We start from the raw sequence: 22,335 nt of genomic DNA on the forward strand, positions 1-22,335 counted from the left end.
GTGATTTCTCAAATGAAAATAGGTGCCTTGGCTCATTAAAGATTGATATCATTTCATATTCATAATTTGCGGTAAAACCCAAATTATTTGAGTTGTGACTCGCCTGCCGCCAGGCCGACACTGCGGGATGATTACCCCAAAGTGTATAAACTACTGGTATTTTGTTTCCTTTTCACCTCTGAAGTACTGTATCACATCATCAAACATTAGTTGTACTTGTACTCCACCTTGTGGCTGACTGCGTCATTCAGCTTTACGTTGGGGAGCTTTAACATTTTACTGTTGGCAATACATTGTCTTCATAAGTTTACATACACTCGGGCAGTGGTTCTCAAATGGGTTACTCGTATCAGATTTAAAACAGCTAATACTGATCAAATTAATTTTCAATAACAATGTTCATATTGTGCAAAATACACACTCATATGTAATCAAATCACATTGAAAAGTTAGAGTACGTATTTTTGTTTAGAGATTTTAAATGAAGCATCCCCACCAAGCACTCAATTTTCCAAATACAACATGGCATTGGCCTAAAAGTTCGTGTCAGCGCACAAGATGATCTGTTATTATATTTTGATGATATTGATAATTTTGTATCCTGCGAGAGCTGCGCATTCCCAGACAGAACAGAACCTCCGTGGGTAATTGCCTTCTGCATGTTATTTGTTCACAATGAACTTTTTTTCAGAAGTACTCGATAAAAAGGACTCCTTTTTTACTTCATAAAACATTTCTGAAGCGTGGTCAATGTCGTTGAGTGTCAGGAGAGTTTGGCGGCCGGGATATGTTTTGACCCTTCTTAGTTGCCTTAGTGAGCAGGTAGCGGAGCGGCGAGGAAGGGGGAGGGGCGTTTTTCTTGACGTGGACGCTCATTTCCGTAAAGAGACGATGGAGGAGTAGTGGCGTGGCGAGTCCAAGCGATCACCACATTAACCTTAAATCGAGACGGGATTTGGCCGTCAATCCCTCGACTGTGTTTGGGTTCACGGGAGTCGTACGAGCACTGATCCCTTTCTGCTCCCGCCCCGCCCGGAGCCTCCTCCTTCTCCTCCTCCTCCTCCCCCCCAGCTCAGCAACAATCATGATAAAAGCCATTTTAATATTCAATAACCACGGGAAGCCGAGGCTGTCCAAATTCTACGAACATTACGTGAGTAAGCGTTTACATTGTTAGTAGAATGACTTTACATCTCTACATTACACAATACTTTGACGGGATGCCTGGGGATTTGCATCTCTCGGCAGCCGAGCCACGGGAGAAAATTTGTTTGGTACCAACTGGTTCGACTAAACGTGAATTACAGAACGTGTTCAACCTGAACTGTCTATGTGTGTTCGTGTTGTCGCACGGATGTGTCAGTGCGCGCGCGCGCCCCATTATTGCTCAGTTGGCTGATTGTGTCATATGACCTGAGAGACGCCCTTGTGAGGCACTCGTGCCTTCAGCAATCAAAACATTTTTCCTCTTTTTGTTTGAACCGAAATTGACGAGGCAGAAATGGGACAGAGATAATGTTAAACTGATTGTTGTATTGCTTTACAGTATGAAGCTTATCTTCATATCTATCTATCTATCTATCTATCTATCTATCTATCTATCTATCTATCTATCTATCTATCTATCTATCTATCTATCTATCTATCTATCTATCTATCTATCTATCTATCTATCTATCTATAAGTACCATGGCTAAAAAGCGAATCGCGGAGAGTCTCTGTTGCAACAAAAATTATGCTGGGGCATAAGACATGAGTTTTCTCTCTCTGTCTTTTGGTCAACTGTCTCACATGAGTTCTATTTGTGTGTTTTTTTTTTCATTCTTGGTTCCTATTAATAATGCAGTGCAAATGGAGGCTGCACAGAAACATAATACTGTATATCGAGACGTGCACAAGTGCTCTGGTTTCCTTATCGAGAAACAGTGTTTTCAGGAACCTCAACAGTATTGTACCGAATTATTTTATTTTATATTGACCCACTAACAATGGGGCATCATTTTCAATGAGTAAGCGAATTGTCCTCGCTGATGTAGCGAAAATATAGTCGGTGAAACTAGAGCTGAAGAGTTCATGTAATTCAAATCAACATTGTAATCTAAAAAAGTGCAATGTTCAAATCGCACACCGTGCAGTTTTACAAAAGGAAATGTGCTTCATTTTGGTCAGTTGGTTAGGTTATTTTCTGTACAGAATATTTTCTTGGTTTTGTTTATTGTCTTGATAATAAGTTCAGTGTTGGAGTAGTTCGGTCCACATGTTTACATAGCATTGTTTCACAAAACATGAAAAGTTCAAGAAACTCTTTCATATTCATTTATGGTTCATTTTCCTTTATTTTAAAATACACTTAATGTCAGAGTTTTCCTCTAACACTTAACCTATTGAGGGGGAAAAAATAGCTAATTCGATTCATTTTCTAAATCATTCAGCACGACCCGACAACAGAACGTTTGAATTCAGCCACGTCGCTCGGTGTTCAGCGGGCCATGGTTGCATGCCTCAAGATTTATGACCCATTCGAAGGGTTCTTATTTTTGACTGTGATCCTGGCCCGAAACTATCGCTTCTGTTCAGTATTCCCAAGTGAAGATAACAGCTTTCAATTGCGGCGCAGCAAGCTGAAATCCTGGCCTACGTGGCCCCGGGGCGAGCGTGTTTGATTTAATATGACAAAAGCAAACAGCAGAGGAGTACTCAGACTTTGCCGTTCGGTTTGTTTGAAATGACATAAGGAAGACAAATGAAATTGTCTGCTGGTGGTAATAAAAAAAAAAAAAAAGTACCTCCGTGATGTGATATAGACTTTTTGTTTCCCCCGCTGCTCGTGCAGAGTGAAGACACCGAGCAACAAATCATCAGGGAAACCTTCCACTTGGTGTCCAAAAGAGATGAAAATGTCTGCAATTTTCTGGAAGGTGGAATGTAAGTGGCAACAAGATCCCACGGTGGCAACCACGTTAGAGCTTCGCTTGGTGTCAAATGATGTTTGGCCATATTTGCCCCGTGTCAGGTTGATTGGCGGATCCGACTACAAGCTGATCTACAGACACTACGCCACATTGTACTTTGTGTTCTGCGTGGACTCCTCAGAGAGTGAACTAGGAATTTTAGACTTAATACAGGTACAAAGAAAAAAAAAGCACATTTGCCATCTTTGGTTTTTCATGTTGCCATCAGTTGCATTTCCCCCCACCCTCTTTCAGGTATTTGTGGAAACGCTGGACAAATGCTTCGAGAATGTCTGCGAACTTGACCTCATTTTCCACGTAGACAAGGTAGGAAATGCCATGCCATTGTTGTGCAATCATTTCCAACTTGGAAGAACCGATCAAATTTCTTCTCCTTGGCAACGCCATTATAATCAGTTCGTTCTTTGTTAAATTTAGTCCGAAATTAAGTGAGGAAATTAGTGATGTTCGATACCACTATTTTTAAGACCATATCGTGTAAGTAGAGAGTCGCTGAAGGCGGAGCGGTACACTCGCCTGACTTGTGAGCGGTTCCCACTCAGTAACGGTGTGGATTTGACTTGTTGTTTGTCTCTCTATGTGCCTTGCGACTGACTGGCGACCAGTTCAGGGTGCAGTTTGCATTCTGCCTGAAGTTAGCTTGGAATAGGCTCCAGCACCCCTCGCGACCCTGTTCAGGATAAGCCGTGTTGAAAATGGATGGATAGTACAAGTATTCACTCTTGAGAACTGACCAGTAAAAAATACCGATACCGGTGGTGTATTTGATGCATACAGTTTCAATTAACACAATGAGAGATAATTGCAAACACTTGATAATTTGCCAGTGTTTCAAATCAACGCGCCAGCTACTAATGAGGAGGACTTGCTCGACGTTGTTGGCTGGTGTCCGCGGCCTCCATGAATAATCTTCATTCATTCATTCATCTTCCTAACCGCTTGATCCTCACTAGGGTCGCAGGGGGTGCTGGAGCCTATCCCAGCTGTCTCCGGGCAGTAGGCGGGGGACACCCTGAATCGGTTGCCAACCAATCGTAGGGCACACAGAGACGAACAACCATCCACGCTCACACTCACACCTAGGGACAATTTTAGAGTGTTAAATCGGCCTGCCACGCATGTTTTTGGAATGTGGGAGGAAACCGGAGCACCCGTAGAAAACCCACGCAGGCCCGGGGAGAACATGCAAACTCCACACAGGGAGGCCGGAGCTGGAATCGAACCCGGTACCTCTGCACTGTGAAGCCGACATGCTAACCACTGGACTACCGGGCCGCCCTCCATGAATAATCAATGCCTTGAAATAAGGCTGGCACTGTTACTCACCCATGCTTAGAGGAAATTCACAATAATATCCTTCTGTTTGAAAAAAAAGGGGTGTTTTCTTGTAGCGAGATGTTAATTTATCTGCACAAGATTATTAATTGTGGCACAGTGTTTATTACAGTAGCGGACACTATTTGAGGACCATGTTTAGTTTAGTCGATAAAGACCGTTTACCTGCATGGCATCTATCAATGTGCAAATTCCTATGTGAAAAAAAAAAAGTTTTATTGGACTGTCCCGCGTTCAGGTTCACAACATTCTGGCAGAGATGGTGATGGGCGGGATGGTGCTGGAGACCAACATGAACGAGATCATTTCTCAGGTGGACGCCCAGAACAAGATGGAGAAGTCTGAGGTAAGCGCGCGCCCTAGCCCGCCGGCCCGCTCTTCCGTCTGGCTCATCTGCGAGGGATGGTATGCAGGCATGCGTGTATGCTGCATCCTGCATGCGACTCTCCAGTGACCTTGTGATGCTCCCGACATGATCCTGGGTGTTTGCGCTCTCTCTTCCTCGTTCGTTTTTCTCGCTGCTGCACTGCTTTATATACAGATCAACACTTTGCCATTCATACGGACTTAACTCTTCCATCTTTCCAGATGATCATTGAGTCTCTAAATCATCCTGTTTTTTTTTTCTTTCTTTTTTGAAGAGGAGCACACATATGAAATAGGGCAGTGAGCAAAAAGGTCCCTGTGTGGGTTCTGTCCGTGCGAGCCCAGCCTTTTGTAAAATAGCATTCATGCACAGGTGTTAAAATAGCAAATGGGTGGATGGACACCGAAACACGATGTCCATGATACCGCTATTTTTTCATTTTTAATTTTATTTTTGTGTGTGTTTTGTAACAACTGTGAACCGAGATATCTGCTGCTTCACTTTTCATGCAGCCGACAGAGGATTTATGGTCACATTGAAAAGGAAAAAAATAAACATAAAAAAAGTCGTATTTTCACTACAAGGTGCATATTTTTGGGCTTTTACTCATGTTTTCAGGATTTTAGTTATAATATTGTGAGTGTGAAATTATAGTCTCAAAGCAGTTGTGTGTGTTTTAGTATGAAAAGTTGTGTAATTATATCGTAGATTCTTGTCAGAATATTACTATTAATATAATTTTATTTTCTATTTGAGATCAAAATTGTGCAGTACAATAATAAAGCCATATTTTATAGAAAAAACATCTTGGAGACAAAAAGTCAGTTATTGTCAAGATTGAGATTTCTAAAAAGTCAAATTCTGAGAAGATGTTTGAGAAAAATGTCATATTTTCAAGATTAGTCTTAATATTCCAAAAAGAAAGTTGTGTATTTTCAAGGTTTTTTAAAAATATATTTTTTTACAAAATTAAGTTTTATATTTTTTAGGAAAAAAACATTTCAGAGGTAAAAAGTCACAAATTTGTATTATTAAGATGAACATTGTGATATTTTTTGTGATCATTTTGTATATTTTCAATATAAAGTTGTATATTTTTGAGAAAATGTCATATCACTGAGATCCCTCAATCTTCCGAAAATTTATGAGAATAAAAAGGTTTTGGTAATTTCTTTTAAATTGTAAATGTGTATCTTTCTGTCATAAAAATATATATTTTTGGTATTAAAATCCAAATGTGGGAGTAAAGATGTATACGTTCAAGATAAAAAGTAATATATTTATGAGACTGAAGTTTTATTAGTACAAGAAAAAAAGCTGTCTATCTTTGTGATTTAAATTAAATGTTGTGAAGGAGGAAAAAAAAGTCCAGGTCACCCAGAAATATTTAGATTTTTGTGAAACACCACAGTTTCAGTGTTGCTCTTTTTTTCTGTCTTTTGATTTTCTGTGTAGCAATAATACTCTGTTAGAAATTGAGAATGAGGATTACGGTTAGACAAGCAGCCAGAGACAATTTTATGAAATCATTCTCTAGTTTCCCTTTTGCAATGCGAAATGTAGATCGGATGTCATAACATCAAGCGACGCATTGCCGAGTGGCACGCTTCTCGAATTGACTGACATCTGCTGTGTGCTCCCATGTACTCGTGATAATAGAATTGGCATTCTTTTAACGAGCTGCAGTTTCTGTTTTTTAACCCGACAGATTATTATTTTTTTTAAACGCTCGATTGCTGTTCTGTAAGAAGAGTTTCATCTGAGCTGCTCTCGTCTCTCCCCTCTGGGACCTACCCTAGACCACACTTTGTCTCTCACTCGCACGCTAATTTAAAACGACACCGTCCGTTTCGACAGTAGGCAGCTAGCGGGAGAGGAAGGAATGTGCTGTTTACTGAGCCTGACGAAGACTAATGTCTTGGCACAGGTCCTCCATAAGCTGGTGTGTGTCTAGTTGGACCGTTTTGGATCAAAACTTGGTGGTCTACGATAGGTCCTCTCACTTATTTTGAATTTTTTTTTTCCCCCCTGTGCAGATAAACTGTAATTACTTTAACCTGCTTTAACATTCGTCATTCCTCTTTTCCCCCCTGACCCTGTCTAGTTCTTTCCATTCTTCTCTCTCTCTTTACAGACGTTTATCTTTCAGTCTACCAGGCAGGACAGGTAGACGCAGGTACTGCTAAAATCTACCACCAAGTACTGTAACTCTAACTGAAGTTTCCTCTCCCCTTCCCGCCTCCACGTCTTCCTCTTCCTCTTTGAGTTTCTCCATACGGACCCACCCCATAAAAAAAGATGTCAAATAACGTAACTAACATGCACTAGGAATCTTTCCGGACAGACCCCAAAATGTCTTTGTCTTGGGCTGAAACGAAATGATATTTCCGCTTGGAAACTTTGCCGTCATCATTTTCCCACGTAGACTAATCTCACACCACTCTGTGTAGAAATAAGTCGGCACTCTGGCGGTGAGTCAGGAGGAAAGAATATGTAAAAGAAAAACGTCCAAACTTTGGAATCCTTTCACAAAATACAGTGTGATGCAGAACTAGCTAACATATGAGAACGGCATGTTTTCAATTGCCAACGTAAGTTATCAATGTTAGCGAATTTAAGACAGCCTAACACCTCTAGTTAAAATGGATTATAATAACCCCACATTGGTCAAGAACAGACGAAGCCTAAGGTACAATTCCGAAGAATAGAAGGGTAATAAGCGCATTCGTACATAAGCAGCTCGGGGCATCGCTGATATCCGGGCACTTAACGGCACTTAACATGCAGACAGGTTAACAAGTTAGCCTGTTAACAGCCAGTTGCTAGCTTGAGCTCAAAACAGGCAACTCTACATTCTTATTTGGAAACACCCTGATCACTCAAAACATTACAAATAATAAGTCTTGAGTCATTCTACAATTCTGTCCCATTCGAAAGGATTTGAACAGTCGGTACCATGACACCAAAGGTCATCGACTGGGGCTGTGTGCCGAGCGCACGCATGGGAAAGTCAGCCGAGTGGAGGAACGTACATTCCTAACATGGCAGATCCCGAGCAATGAATGTGCAGCTTTGTTCACAAGTGACCGGTCACTTTTGGGGCTGTCTTGCGTAAAAGATCCGCAATGGGGGGAATCGCAATCTACAGTGATTCTCAAATTTGGATGATGAGGAATTCTTTTTTTTTTTTTCCCCCCATCAACAAACCTCTAAGTCAGTGATTCCTAATCACTGTGCCGCAGCACATTGGTGTAACTTGATAGACTGTCAGGTCTGCCGTGGAAGATTTTTTTGTTGTTAAAAATATCATCACTATCAATCTATGCCATGTATAGTGACAGACAGAACAGTTCCGTTTTATTTTCAATCAGTCCAATTTTTTATGCGATGTGTTCTATGTTCCCCCACTGGTCCAAATAAGGAAACACTGCTATAAATTCTTCCAGTTGAGACTCACTGTGTTAGAGTGACTTGCCACCTCTGTCCACAGAGCAGATCTTCCAGTCCGTCTAGTTGAGTGCTAGCTTTCCAACTCCCGCCCATGTCATCAATATCCACCTGTTTTTAACTGCAGTCTTTTTGTTCCTGCATCCACAAAAAAATGCAGGTCGCTGACAAATAAGCGCTGTATAACATCCAATGTAATACTGTCTAATGCCCCCCCCCCCCCCCCCGCCCCCAACCCCACCTCCGCATTTCATTCAAAACACTATACCTTTTCAGTCTTCACTTCCAAACCCATAACCCAATTCTGTCTTTGGGCCTCTCAAGAGTCCGGTGGGTTCACTCTGAGCAATGCTTGACCAACGTCCCACTCCAGTTCATCCAAAATAGTGAATGACTCTCACAGTGGATTCAAAATTGGCTCTGGTTGGGTTGTACCAACATAGCACCGCAAACTGCATGTGCATCCGACGCTATGACGGCATCTGAATGTACATAACGCACACGCGTGTCATGATAGTCTTCGGTGCTTTGGCATTGTGTCAACAGTCCTGTCGAGTAATGTGTCGTGGTTATTTTTGTCTCTCGTGTCCACCGTTGAATGTAACTGTTTGATGATGTATTGTGTAATCCTGATAATGTGTGTCTATGTGTGCACAGGCTGGTATTGCAGGAGCGCCCGCTCGTGCCGTATCAGCGGTAAAGAACATGAACCTCCCGGAAATGCCCAGAAACATCAACATTGGCGACATCAGCATCAAAGTGCCAAATTTGCCGTCCTTCAAATAGCAGCACTCTGATGACCCGCTGCCTGGAGATGTCGCCCAATGTTTAAACATGATGCAATCTGTTTACCATAACCTCTTACTAACTTGTTTTATCCGATCATGGATGTACTGTGTGATTTAAAAAAAAAAACATCATCTTGGTCTGCTTTGTTTTGCTCAGAAAAAATATTTTATGCATTTGTTGTTCTGTTACATTTTTTTAAAAATGAATTATCTATTCTATTGAAAAATAAAGTATTTATTTGTGCACGGTACATTCCTACTCCCCTCGTGACGTTCAGCTGCTAAAGCCATCTCAGTCCAACTGAAGTCATTTCACCAACTCGAGTGTTTACTTACTTTCTGAGAAGATATGAAGATTGATTGAAGTGTTGAAAGTTGCTTATGCCAAAAAAAAAGTAATGGGAACAGTCAGGATCAATAGTGTTGGAAAATGCATCCTTTGCAGTGCGTGTGAAACCAAATGAAACTTTGAAGATTTATAATATTGCTGATTGCTGTCTAGAAGAATTCTGATCATCTATCCTGAATTTATATTTTGTCTCTGTTGAAACAATTAGTTTTCTGTTAATTTTATTCTGCTCATGAATTTTGCCTGCCTCTTCTTTAACTACACAATAAACAGTTGAAACTGACAAGCTTGTTTTCACGTTTTTTTTTCCTTTTTTGGTCACCCTTATGCTAAATACAGTCTACCAGTTTTAACAGTGTACCTGTCTGGTCCTAATGCCAGACAGGGTAAAGTGATTTGATTACAAACCTAATTCCAATGACATTGGGATGTTGAGTTAAAGAAATAAAAAAAGAATACAATGATTTGCAAATCACGTTTGACCTATATTTATTTAAATGTCCTTCAAAGACAATCGGTCATTTACATATACCATTTACATTGATGCGAGTGAAGAGAAGTACCTGAAATTTTTTGACAAAAAGTGACTTTAAAACAAAGTTAGGTCCTTAGGTCTTTAGTATTGTTTCAGTGAAAAAAGCTTACGACAATCCAAAGAGCCATAGAAAATTATGGCCAATCAGGGTCACCGTGACGCTATTGATTTGATTATTAGGCAATTAGCAGCATTATTTTAGGCACCCCTTTTCCTATAAGTAGGTCGCAAATTTGTACCATTTTCAATCACTCTTTCCGTTTTGCTTGTTCATTTGCGGTTTCCGTAGTTACGTTTTTAGAAAGTTATATTGCGCAATTTTACGCAATACATGATTAAAAAATAATAATTATTTATACACACCTATTCGTTTATTATTATTTTAACTGAGTAAAATAGTTATAAAAGCCAAATTTAAACTTAACTGATTGCTTTTATCATATTTATTCAACGTATCACACTTCCGGATCCTGAAGCCTCCTTGCGCAGCGTTGACAGTCACGAAAGCATCTTGTGACACCAGGAAGAAAGTGACTACAAATATAGGATGCTGTGACTCCTTTGCCACTTTAGTTCTCATCCCTATATTTTATTGGAGTACAATGGCTTCAATTATTAAAGAAACACAGAGGTTTGTTGTCGCTTTTGCTCTCCACTTCAGATTCCGAATCGATAAGCAACGCCAGTCGTAGCTAGCCTTCATGCTATCAAACCAAACATATCAGTGGCTTTACTACAACGAAATCCAACGTTCCATATGTCATGAAACATGATAGCTCAACATGTGCACTGCACTTAAAACGCAACATAAGTAGACTGTAGATGAATAAAACCCAGCACGACACAATGGGGATGTGCTCTCCATGCCTGCGTTGCTTAGCTCCGGATAATTATGTTGTATCATACCATGCTTCGATCTCACAACACTAGTATCCCCAAACCCATTTCTCTATGGTCATGAATTGAAATACTCAAATTTTCAGCATGTCTACCCCGCACCACTCTTGGGGCTACAAAAGATCCCAGCACTGTGCATAGTACTCCCAACATCATCCATGCTGGCTTCTTGCCTTTTTCTAATCAGCATCAAGGAAGCGGTGACTCTCATCAATGCCATAGACGTGAACAAGTTCTCCAGATTGATCTCTCGCATCATCCAAAAGCTTCATCTGAAGGTATGATCAGCTCAATATGGAATTCATGTCAACAGACAAGTGACTTTTGGTACTGCTACCTTTAGTATTAGTACAGGCAATGATTGAATCAGCGGCCTTCTCTTCCAGCCTACCCACTGTCAGAGTCAGTGACCTACATGTACAATTTAACGTCTAATATTTGACGAATTTGCTTTTGTTAAGTTATCCCCGACAGTCTATCCTCACCATCGTCATGTTTGTTCTAGCTGCACTGGTTCCGCTACATGTAGATGCATATTAGATGTTTTTTACCCCCCCGTCTAATCAGATTTCAGCCTCTATGTGTTGCCATATCAATCTAATCTTCAGAATCAGTAGTGATGGTCCATGTGAGTGACAACCGTCACACCTCCCAGCGTGGAGGCTTCTCAAAAGGAAACATTGGTGCTTAAAAAAAAGAAGTAAATAAATAAAATAAATAAATTAAAAGGCTTGAAATAAAAGAATTAAGATAAGTACATAAATAAATTATTGAAAAGACGAGCTAAAAAGATGTGCCTTAAGCCTCTTCTTTAAAACATCAACAGTCTCTGCGGATCTAATGTCTATTCCATCGCTGGGAACCAAAATGGCTGAATGAAGCCTCACCATATGTTTTGGTCCTCGCCCTAAGAATAATTAAAAAGTCAGTGCCAGAGGACCTCCGGATGCGCGATGGTTGACATGGTAAAAGACAGCACTTGGTAGCTCCTTCAGCCAGAGACTGTTACACCCGCGCTGCAAGAAGGAGAGATACCGACGCTCGTTCCTACCGACTGCTGTCAGGCTGATGAATAAAAAATAACAATCATAATAATAATAATAATTTTTATCCATTTGTGTTCATATTGTATTTAATTGAAAGATGTTTGTTGTTTTTTTTTCTCTGTCTCCTTTGTTCTTTCTATATACATTCTTGCTGCTGGAGGCTGTAAATTTCCCCATTGTGGGACAAATAAAGGATATCTTATCTTATCTTAAAAGCAGGTCAGAAAAATAAGATTGCCCAAGACTGTTAAGACATTTTTTAACTAATAAAAGCACCTTTACATCAATCCTGAAACACAACTTTTTTGTCTTTTTGTTTTCCTTGTGTGTCGCGCTAAGCTGTTTTGGACTTTTTATTGTTTTGGACTGAGACATTCTTTGGCAGGGAGTATTGGCACTTGTTGTGTGCACCTTCACTGACAGCCTGTTTTCAGACAGCTCCCTTGTTTTACACTTTCCACTCTTTTTGTGTTGTGCCGCGTTGTTTGTACTATTGCAGCGTTTTGGCTTTGGATTTTTAATGAACAGGGAGTAACTGGGGCTGTAGGACTTTTGCAGTTACTGTGCGTCTGCGTTCCTACGACCGCGAGGAGCTTTGAGTTTGTACCAACATGGAGTCAGCTAATGTCCATTTGGGGAAGAACACACACACTGCGGTTCCATGTCCAGATTTTGCATTTAAGACACATTTTTGCTCAAGATCCAAGATTTATGTATTAATGCCATCCATCCATCCATCATCTACCGCTTATCCGGGGCCGGGTCGCGGGGGCAACAGATTTAGCAGGGAAGCCCAGACTTCCCTCTCCTTAGCTACTTCTTCCAGCTCTCCCCGGGGGATCCCGAGTATTAATGCGTTCAAGATTTAAGGTCCCACAATCGATGTGGTTAAAGCCACATTCATCCTTTTTAAAATGTCAGCGTTAAAATAACTTCATGGTGGGCTGGAAGCTAATCATCTACTTTGGCTTTTCTTTGCAGGGAGAACGAACATTTAGCAAAGAGGAAGAGGAAAAACTTCAAACGGCTCTTTCACTGGACAAACAAGCTCTCAACTTAGTCCTGGAAACGTCCGCTTTCATTCTCGAGCAGGTAATGGACGGTCATGCGACATCTGTTTTACCACATTAGTGATAATAAATTGTAAGAATGTGCATTTGTATTTGAATGAAAAAAAATCAATACTCTATATTATCGCTGAAAATGTGCCGTAATGTCATAATTGAATAGAAATTCACAGAGTTCACGGCACTGCTCATTCTGGTCGACTGACCTTGGCTACCTGGTGGCAGGCAGGCTTAGAGACAGACAGATATACCCTGCTATTAATTGAGATGTCCCAACTCCTCTCAGCTCATCAGTACAGCAGTAATATTAGTCGTTATTTGCAAAGAATGAAGAATATTTGACTGAGTGGTAAGTTACTCAAATCTCAAGGCACCACTGTATGTTTAAATGCAATTAATAGTAATATGTTATGTAATGGCCAGCGAATTAAAGACTCTAAATTGTCCTGAGGTTTGAATGTGCGTGTCAATGCTTGTTCCAATTGTTTACGAGTGAAAAGTTGCCCACATTAATATTTTATGAACAATGCCTGAGGAGTTTCAAATAGTTTTGGCGACACATGCAATGTTCACATTTGTCCAGCAGGCTTCACTGTTGCACTTTCGCTGCCGACTTGAGTCATTCTCACCCTTGTTTGGCTCCCATTTAGGCGGTGTACCATAATGCGAAGCCATCCTCCCTGCAGCAGCAGCTTCAGGGGATCAGCATGAACCCCGATAAGGCCGAAGCGTTCTCTCAAGCGTGGTCCACCTCTGGCCCTGAGCTGGTGGACCGACTAAAGCGCAATATCTTTGCCCCCAAGAAGGTGAGCTCCTGAGAAAAGAACAGATTTTTTTCTCATAAATCTATCAGAGATTTTAGATAACATTTTCAGGAAACCTGAAATAATGTAAATAACCAACACACTCAGTGATTCAAGGTGACTGATTCTAATAATCGATGAATCTGTCGATTATTTTCATTTTGCTTTATCCACACCTTTAATTGCTGCATTATTTAAAGCATGCTCAGGGAGGACGAAATCTTGTACACGTCATTTGCTGCACAGCAACATGCTGTAATTCAGGATGCCTTGACAACGTAGGAACTTGCGCCGCTCAATCGTTTCTCTGTGATCATGATGCTTTCATGGTCGTGAGAAGCCAATAGAGAGGCAAGCGCGCAGTCTCCGTTTCACTCAGATGAGTTGGGATAGGCTCCCGGCTCGCCCTCCACCCTAATGAGGACAAGTGTTACAGAAAATGGATGGACGAATTAGTATACTGACATATAAAACATAGCGTTGCACTTCATCCATATTCATATTTTCTGTTCATGCAAATTACACTTTGCCCCATTACCCAGCAGGGTGGCCCTTATCAACACCATGCTGTTTATAATAACACCGAGTATTCTCGGTGTGCGAAAGCTGTCACGTACATTTTTTTAAAAGCCACTCTCGTGCTACCCTGATACTTGCAACAGTGCCGGCGAGTCAAGATCCAAGTGGAAATAAAGTGGCCGATTGTGGACAGCATTTGTGACAGAGCTATTGTCATTCAGACATCTCACCTGATTGTGTATTCACAATCATTAATCACCAGCTGTTCTTGTTACTGCCTCTTTTCTAACGATTTACAGCAGTTTATTAAGTCTTAAGGGGAAGATATTATGGAAAATTGACTTTTGACTTTGACTAATTGCTTGTGTACTAATAGTCGGGTCTTGGGAGCAACTGCCCACCCATCGAGTCTGAAATTACACAGAGTAAATCTCATTGTTAGCTGCCTCTTTCAGAAAATGTGTGTGTAAATGCAAGTCATTAAATTAGCCAGTGCTGCTTTTAGTTTGCATTTAGTGATTCATTTGCTGACTGGATGCTGAGATATAATGTTCTTCTATTCTGGAGGGAGTCTCCAGAACTTTATAAAGTCGTTGACTTGCAGCTTGTCCTTTTTTTTGTTATTGTTGGTAACAATACTTACACCCGACATACAGTAGATGTGCTCATAAAACTAGCATATTTCAATATTTCTAACCGTTTGTTTTTTTTAAACACAAATGGCACAGCAACATATGTAGACTGACAATAAAGCAATACTGACAGTTACATATTCTTTATCCTCTGCGAAAAATGACTAATATGACTGCAACTTACTGAGTCGGTTTGTGAAACTCCATTGATGTCTGTATTGTAGTGCCACCCGATGTTCAAGAGAAGCACACAAAAATGATCACACTGTAGGGCTGGAATTCAATGGTGAACCATGGGTGTTTTGAGTTATGAGCGTGGTTATGGAACAAATTCAAATGTCTGGACTTAGAGACACCAGGTTTATCAAATAAACCTTTCTCAACGATTTTTCGTGTTGATTCCGAATCTGACCTTGGTTGTTTTTTCTGCAGCAAAATAATAAGTAAAAATGAAGGAGAGCCTGTTATATGCATGTGTGTTGTTGTTCATAAACAACACCGACATGCACAAATATATTACCTTTCTCTCTCTTTAATTGCCTTATACCTTCACTCATGTTCACGTCACTACATTTATTTTGAGGATCTATATACACCGCGTTGGCATGGAAAGTTATCACTTAAGACGATCACTCACGCTAATGTGAATCTTGTTCCCGACGTGAATAATGTGCGAACCGGAGCTCTTTCCCACTTTGCGCCGATCCTGTGATGCTGCACACGCACCCACAACCAATAAGTCACACACGGTTTATCATGAGCACCTCTCACTGCGTCATAAAGTTGCTTTGACTAAGTCCTGTGGATTTATCACGGTGCTGCGTGAGGAGTGAGAAGTAGACAGAAGATGCGTGACACTGAGTTTTAAGTCCACAAGGCCCAACTTGAATTACAACTCATGTCAGAGCAGAAGCAACATTTTACGCATCGTGTATTCATGCCTGTTTGATTGATTAAAGACGTGTGAGGAATTAAAACTTACTCAGCCTTTAAATGGTCGTAATTGTTCTACATTGGCCATTAAATGTTACTGATTTAAGGCAGCACATTAAACTAGGAGTTAGCTTCACAGGTTCTGGTTTCGAATGTTGGCTGCAGCTTCACTGAGTACAGTTTGTATGTTCTTGCCTGCTTTTGTTGGTTATAGTCTCCAATTACACCGGTTTCTTCCCATATTGCTAAAATATACAGCCGGCGTTATTTCAGACTGGCCCCAGTGCATAACAGGACACAATTTTATTCCGTTAGAAACAGTTGGGATCACATTACCTGAAAAATATCTGTTCTCCTCTTCTTGCTTTGTGTCCCCAAAATTCCCCTCATCTTCTTTTCTTGGCTTCGTGCTGGTCTTGGGGACGACCACAAATTGCTTCCGTCTGCGTTTAATCTGTCATTGTTTCAAAGTTAACCTTCCGTCTCGACTGGCGGGCAGGTATAAATGTCCACCTCTGCATGTTGAAATCATTGATGACTTAGGCTGAACAAGTTATCAAATTTAGGCCCAATTTTAGCATAACATCTAACTATGTCACCTCCGAGGCTAAGGAGAGGAAGTACTCTTGAAAACGGAATGAATAAATTACTGAATTATGACGTCTGCTATCAGTCCATCAGCTATAAGACCAAAAGCTGTACGCCAGATAAGGGATGGGCATACAAATCGATGAATTGATCCTGCTAGTTGAAGAAACACATTTAACCTCAATTATTTTGTGGTGTAAAGAACAATATGCTCTTGCTTTCATGCACCTTTTGCTTGGAACGGGACCTCAGAACATTCATAGCGGGCGTCCGTCATATTATTGATCTGACTGACATTTTGAAATGTGTGTGTGTTTTTTTTAATGCTCCTTTTGTTTTTGTGTTTCCAGCTGGATTTTGTCAACTGGCAGTTGAACCTCCAGATGGCTCAGTCCAGCCAGGCCAGACTCAAGTCCCCCAGTGCTGTGCTCCAACTAGGCCTCCGCAATGAAGACTCTCAGGTGGGAAAGCACACCAAGTACCAAGACAACATCATCCATCACTTTCCATTATCCCTCCGCTTCACCCCTCCGCCCCTCCTACTTTGCTAATCGTTGTTAATCCCTCTGGTGTTTGTTTTGAACCATCAGTAGATAGACATCTGGTTCAAGAGTAACCCTGCGTAAAGGTTCGAGGTCGGGGAGCTTGTTATCTGAAACCTCCACGGCCACGTGTTTCAAATCGTACTGAAATAGAGGCCTTGCATTTCCCCAAGTAGAATAGGTCATGTGTTTTATTTGCGTGATAATGTCTAATTCCTAATGATTCCCAACTATTCAGTCGTACTTTATTTTAGAAAAGCTACTTTTTAAAAATCGGCTTATGTCTCAGCAGTGTGAAGCATACGAGCTGAGCACTCAACCGCCGTGCTGCTCATGCAGTATCTTAATCTTTTTTTCCTACCTTGTAGCAGGACTTCATCTACTCTATTTCAGCAAATTGCCATGTGCCTATTTACTGAACTGCAGAGTACCTTCTTCTGTTAGCTTTTTTTTCTCAAAATGCAAGCTAAAGCAATTTAGTTTCCCTGTCCTATCTTGTTTCAGCTTACTCGTCAAGTGTTTCTTCCTTCCTTATCTTCCCATAGAGAATGCCGGCTCGGATTAACCATGGAATTAAGTGGGCTATCTTTGAATATGGGCCTATAGGCGCATGATAGGGGGGGTCTGGGGGGGGGAATATAGGTTTTGCAGTGTCTTTATGGATGCGAGAGAAGCAGGATTTTTGTGTTTACTCGAGGCTAGTAAAGAAAGCATTAATTTATTTAAATCCACTTACACAATTCCCCTTGTGGGAGGAGATAGCTGGGGGCTCAAAAACTGCTCATTTAAAGCAAAGGGGGCTTAACAAAAGAAAAAAATAAAAATAAAAATAACACCGGAGATTTTCCTTCTTACTTCTGCAGAGGGTGCTGTTGTCTCACAGTTGCTAAAGCATGCTGGGAGGAAGATCTATTCAATTATTGTCTGTTTTTAAGTCTTTCTTGAGGAGCCATTTAAAATTCGCTCTTTTGAGTAGTATACACTAATTGAACTCTCCGCTATCACCAATAAAGTAATGACTGCAAAACAAGAAGAAGTGGATATAAAATAGTACTTTAATAGCAGCTTTAACCCTGGCAGAGATTGGTGAACATTGAGGAACAGCGCAGGGAAGACAAATAGGACAAGAGGGAGTAAAATACCGTCGGCTTTTGCGGTATTGATTGTTTGGTGCGGAGAAAGTTTGGAGGGGCTGCCATCTGACCAGTCACTTGCTTCATTAGCGCTCTCCCTGTGGAGAACCAGGAGGCAGAGGAAGAGGAGAAATGCCAGGTGCTTTACTTCTCCTTCACCAAACAGTACAAGACATCCAGAACAGCTGCACATGTCGCACAGAGGATTTAGGGGCGAAGATTTAATGGACTCCCTTTCGTTATATATGGGAAACCATTTTTAATCCCAAACGAAATGACTAACTAATTAAGCAATGTGATCATAGAACCCTTTCTTGTTGTAGCATTTTAATATTCCTGAATTCCATACAATTACACAAGTACGTGTAAAAGTGTATCAGACAACCACTGTCGGTATTCATAATAAACAGGAGGTGAACAAAACATGAAATGTGCAATGAAAAAAAACAACAACACAAAAACAAAACATATTGCATGCATCCAATCCCTGAGTGCAGCCATCACAGGTGCCATACCTGTTGCATTGAAGCTTGAATTGTTATTTTGACAGAGAAGCAACTTTTCCAGAAAAAGCCAGTCAAGTTGTCTGGAATTGGTGAAGAATAAGAAAACCACATGGAGACGCGGTGAAACATCACCATGCAGTTAAAAAACAAAAAAAAACAAAAAAAAAAAAAACTGACAGAGGATGGAAAAAAGGTGAAATATGGGGGTGGTTTTGTGTGGGCTTCTTTTGCATTTCCCTGTGGGCCTGATGTAGTAAGTTAAGGCAGCACTGAATTTTAATATGAACCCTTGCTAACAATGGCTGTCGGGGACTTTTTTCCCCATTTGTCAAAACAAATCCATCAACAGTCTGTCTTTATATGTGCCTTGAAACTCAAATTTGCAATCTCACTGTGTTGCGTGCTGTGGTTTAGAGGAAGTTAGAAGAACCAAAACACGTATGAAGTGCCCACAATCTGGTTCTTAGCATTTGTAGCATTTAACAAACGTGTATATTTTTCTCCTATATTTCACATCAGTGCGCTTGAATGCTGCTTGGAATGGCTGATTAAAAAAAACATACAACAGTGATGTGATTATGGATTAAGACTGGGGGGCAAAAACACGTTAACACGATTGTTTTTCTCTGTGTAGCTGTTTGCTTTATGCTGTGCTGCGATTTCCTTTTTTTTTTTTTTTTTGCACCCTGGTTGTTAATTCCCAGGTCTGAAAACGATGACGACTTTGACGCCATGTTCCCGGCACATTAAATGCCGTAGGCCCAAATGCATCTCATTTTAGCTCCACCCATCTGTTGTAGGATAGCGACTTCCAAATTCCCTCGTCGCAGTTTGTCAGTAGCCTTGGAATCGGCTACTTTAAACCATGGCTACATTTCAGGAATGGCTCATTGGGACTTTTTCGTGTGTTCTGCCATGATGAGCATCCACCCGATTTCATATTGATTTTTCCAACTTTCCAGTTGGTGCTAGTGAGTGAGTTTTACAGGGTCATGAATCTGGAAGGATATAATTTTTGGGCATGCTGAGGCCTCCCAAAAAGCCAATTAATTTGTCGGAAGAATAATTCTGAATTCCTTAAGTCCCCTTTATGATGTGAGCAACATGTTCCTTCTTTTGTTCACGAAAATGTGTCGTTGGAAGTCACCCCAGCTGAATGTTTCTTGAAACGAGTGCAAGGAAGGATACAACAAGAGCGACTCTCGCGGTTAATTGTGCTCATTCATACATTCATCACTTTTGAATGGATTTTATTTGGCGCAGATCAGACTTGAGTGGTCTCTGTTGACTCATTCACATTGGCATTATTCTACCCTTCAGCTTCTTTCTTTAATTGTAGCCTCAAAATAAATCATAAAGCAAGTATTAGTTTCCTGTGTTTTTGGTTTAGTCATGAGTGAACGTTTCCTTTGATCCTTCTTTTTTGGTATTTCTCATTTCAAAGTTGTGTGTGAAGTTGTCCCCAGTTGACGACTGAAGTATAAGCCCACCAATTTGAGTTTGAAGAGTACAGCTTTTTTTTCCGCCTCTCAAAACATCAGACATGAAAGACTGTTTTCTTCTTGTGATTGAAATTATTATTTTTTGTCCTGGCGTACCGCAATCAAGAGTGGATGCTTTTTGTTTGAGATTACACACACAAAACGTGCATCACGCACACGTACCGAGGTTGAAGTTTCTTTGCACTTTGTCATGTGGGCTGCAATTAAATATTCCATTTTGACTTTTGCGAGAGGGGTGATGTCATCACAGCCTTCCTGAGCATCCGGGGGCTGTCTCGTGTCTCTCTCATCAGGTTGCGTGCTGCGTTTTGAACTTACGTAAAGCCAAGCTTGTGCCTCCCACACGCGCATGTAGTCCCGATAAACAAGGCTTCCCGAGGAGATTTACATTCTTATTTATTGGATTACATGGTCCGATCAATATATTGGAGAGCTCCGATGTAAATGCTACCACTCTCAAAATCCGTCGCACCACGCCGCCCACCAGCCAGGAGGGACAAAGGCTGCTTTGTTTTAACTTCTACTTGTCTTGCTTTACATGCCCCAAAATGCTTTGTTGTTTTGTGCGCCCTTTTTTTCCCCCCTTCAAGGGTCTCTCCCTTCTCTGTCTCTTTCTTCATCGGTTTCCCACTGGTGATTTGTTTTTCCTCCTGTGGGATTTGGGATCCCATTCATTGGGAGCTCATTGTTGGGCTCTTATCCTCTCCAAACGGATGGGCCCCGAGAGCAGAATGGGGTACTGTGGACTCCCTCTCGCCGCACTCCTTGTCACCCAGGTCCTCGCTCTTTGCCATGCGATGATGTCATGGCTTCTCTTTGCAAAGGAGGGGGAACCCATTGATTCTCTCTCCCGAATACATATACTATATATCTCTCCCCTTCCTTCAGGCCTCTATAAACTCCACTCATGTTTTAGCCAGCCAATTCCTTTTGCAGATTCCTTGGCCTCTCCAAAGGCGCCTTGGGGATTTTTGGGATGTTTGGGTGTTGTTTAGTACATCCACCGCACAACGCTTGACACCCACGTAGGAACGCCATCAACCCGCAAAGCCAGCTCCATTTAAATCTCATTGATTGAACGTTTCTTTCTCTTAAATTCTCACTGCGGTGGTTTTCTATCCAGCCCGTTTTGTCGACGCCCACTTTGTCAAGTAATCATTAATCCCTTAAAACGGGGTGTCGTTTAGCCTGTCGCGATGATAAGAGAGTGCTTAAGACTCCATTTTTCTAATGTGAACGTGTGCCCCGAATCCCCCGCACACCCTCTTTCATTCGCGTTTATTTTTGAGAGGCAGCCCAGCTCTCGGCTGAACTATGCAGAGCTGAGAAACCAGGTGCAGCTGAAACAAGGCGTTCTGATTGCGGAGGCATGGAGCCAAATCAAGAATCAAATCCATTCATTGAAAGCTCGATAGTCGTATGGCGTCACAGGAAGTAAAGGCTGCATTTTTACCCCCTAATGGCACATATAAAAAAAATGAGATTGCAAATAAATACAGAAAGATGCACCTTGAGCATAAGTTTACTTTATCTCAACAGTTCATGACATATCGATCAAATCGATTTTTCCATTTGTGTTGGGACGAGATAAAAGAATTGAGTTGAGGGGCTTTCACTTTTGAGGTCAAAGTCACGAGCCTTCTCTCCCCGAGTGCCTTCGTGAACTTCTTTTCAACCATTTGATACTTTTTTGGGCTGGATATTTCATCCAAATGTGTTGTATACGCATCAGACGCGACAACTTGTCTTACCTCACTTCATGTATTCTAACTATGGTGGCCCTGAAGGTGAGGGCCCATGCCACTTCAGGGCGTAGGTGAGCTGCAGCTGTTTTTGTATGAGAGGAGGGGTACACCCCCCCGCCCTCACATTTAGACAACCATACACGTTCATATTCGCACCTGCAGTATAGGAAATAGACTTAGCCAAAGAGGCATTTTTTTTCGGGCTGTGGAAGGAATACCCGGAGAAAACCATCACATAAGCAGAGAGGATATATGATTTGTTTGGATTATGATCTGTCCATGACCTGGCACGTTTATTCTAGTTTCACCCCCCCCCCCCCAAAAAAATAGACTACAATATTAAAATGACACACACGGACAAAATGGTGCAGAAATTAGAATGTGATGAAATGTCGACAGACCTCTGGAGGCTCTCTGCCTCCTCCGCCTCCTCCTCAACCCCCTCCTGCATGTAGCCTAAAATTCTTCCCACTCCTTCCTTATGTATGGGAGCGCCAATGTCTACATACCTTGGGGGCAGAGGCCGGCTGCCTTGGCGATGTTCTTGCTTTGGGAAAGAATCGGGCCTTAGTTTTTGAATAGCAGCCGTTACTCGTTTGGGGCGGCGACAATGTCTTTGCATGCACTCA

The 22,335-nt window shown here is 41.4% G+C and overlaps 2 protein-coding genes across 3 annotated transcripts in view; both read left to right on the forward strand.

Moving 5' to 3' along the window:
• The first annotated feature begins 823 nt into the window (after positions 1-823).
• Positions 824-9,544, forward strand: ap3s1 (adaptor related protein complex 3 subunit sigma 1). 2 transcript variants are annotated; one of them, XM_052068075.1, is made up of 7 exons: positions 824-1,153; positions 2,834-2,925; positions 3,014-3,125; positions 3,207-3,278; positions 4,546-4,653; positions 6,809-6,850; positions 8,779-9,544. In XM_052068075.1, the coding sequence occupies exons 1-6, from the start codon at positions 1,085-1,087 to the stop codon at positions 6,842-6,844; spliced, it is 489 nt and encodes a 162-aa protein (XP_051924035.1). In that variant the 5' UTR covers positions 824-1,084; the 3' UTR covers positions 6,845-6,850; positions 8,779-9,544. The 2 variants fall into 2 exon arrangements, with proteins under 2 accessions (XP_051924035.1, XP_051924034.1); XM_052068074.1 differs by lacking the exon at positions 6,809-6,850 and having other exon boundaries at positions 827-1,153.
• A 730-nt stretch (positions 9,545-10,274) lies between these two features.
• commd10 (COMM domain containing 10) overlaps positions 10,275-22,335 on the forward strand; it is a 39,759-nt gene continuing 27,698 nt past the window's right edge. The window contains exons 1-5 of the mRNA XM_052068073.1: positions 10,275-10,424; positions 10,878-10,968; positions 12,718-12,828; positions 13,454-13,609; positions 16,629-16,739. Of these exons, the coding sequence (XP_051924033.1) occupies positions 10,396-10,424; positions 10,878-10,968; positions 12,718-12,828; positions 13,454-13,609; positions 16,629-16,739 (498 nt within the window). The 5' untranslated portion in view covers positions 10,275-10,395. The remainder of the gene's footprint in view (positions 10,425-10,877; positions 10,969-12,717; positions 12,829-13,453; positions 13,610-16,628; positions 16,740-22,335) is intronic.

Source organism: Hippocampus zosterae, chromosome 6 (assembly GCF_025434085.1).
Source record: "Hippocampus zosterae strain Florida chromosome 6, ASM2543408v3, whole genome shotgun sequence".
In the NCBI taxonomy this organism is placed as follows: Eukaryota; Metazoa; Chordata; class Actinopteri; order Syngnathiformes; family Syngnathidae; genus Hippocampus; species Hippocampus zosterae.

Excerpts from the sequence above, each read along its gene's own strand:
- ap3s1 (XM_052068074.1), top strand. The coding sequence starts at position 1,085 with ATGATAAAAGCCATTTTAATATTCAATAACCACGGGAAGCCGAGGCTG. Across the intron at positions 1,154-2,833 it reads CCAAATTCTACGAACATTAC|AGTGAAGACACCGAGCAACA; the intron begins GTGAGTAAGCGT and ends CTGCTCGTGCAG. Across the intron at positions 2,926-3,013 it reads AATTTTCTGGAAGGTGGAAT|GTTGATTGGCGGATCCGACT; the intron begins GTAAGTGGCAAC and ends GCCCCGTGTCAG.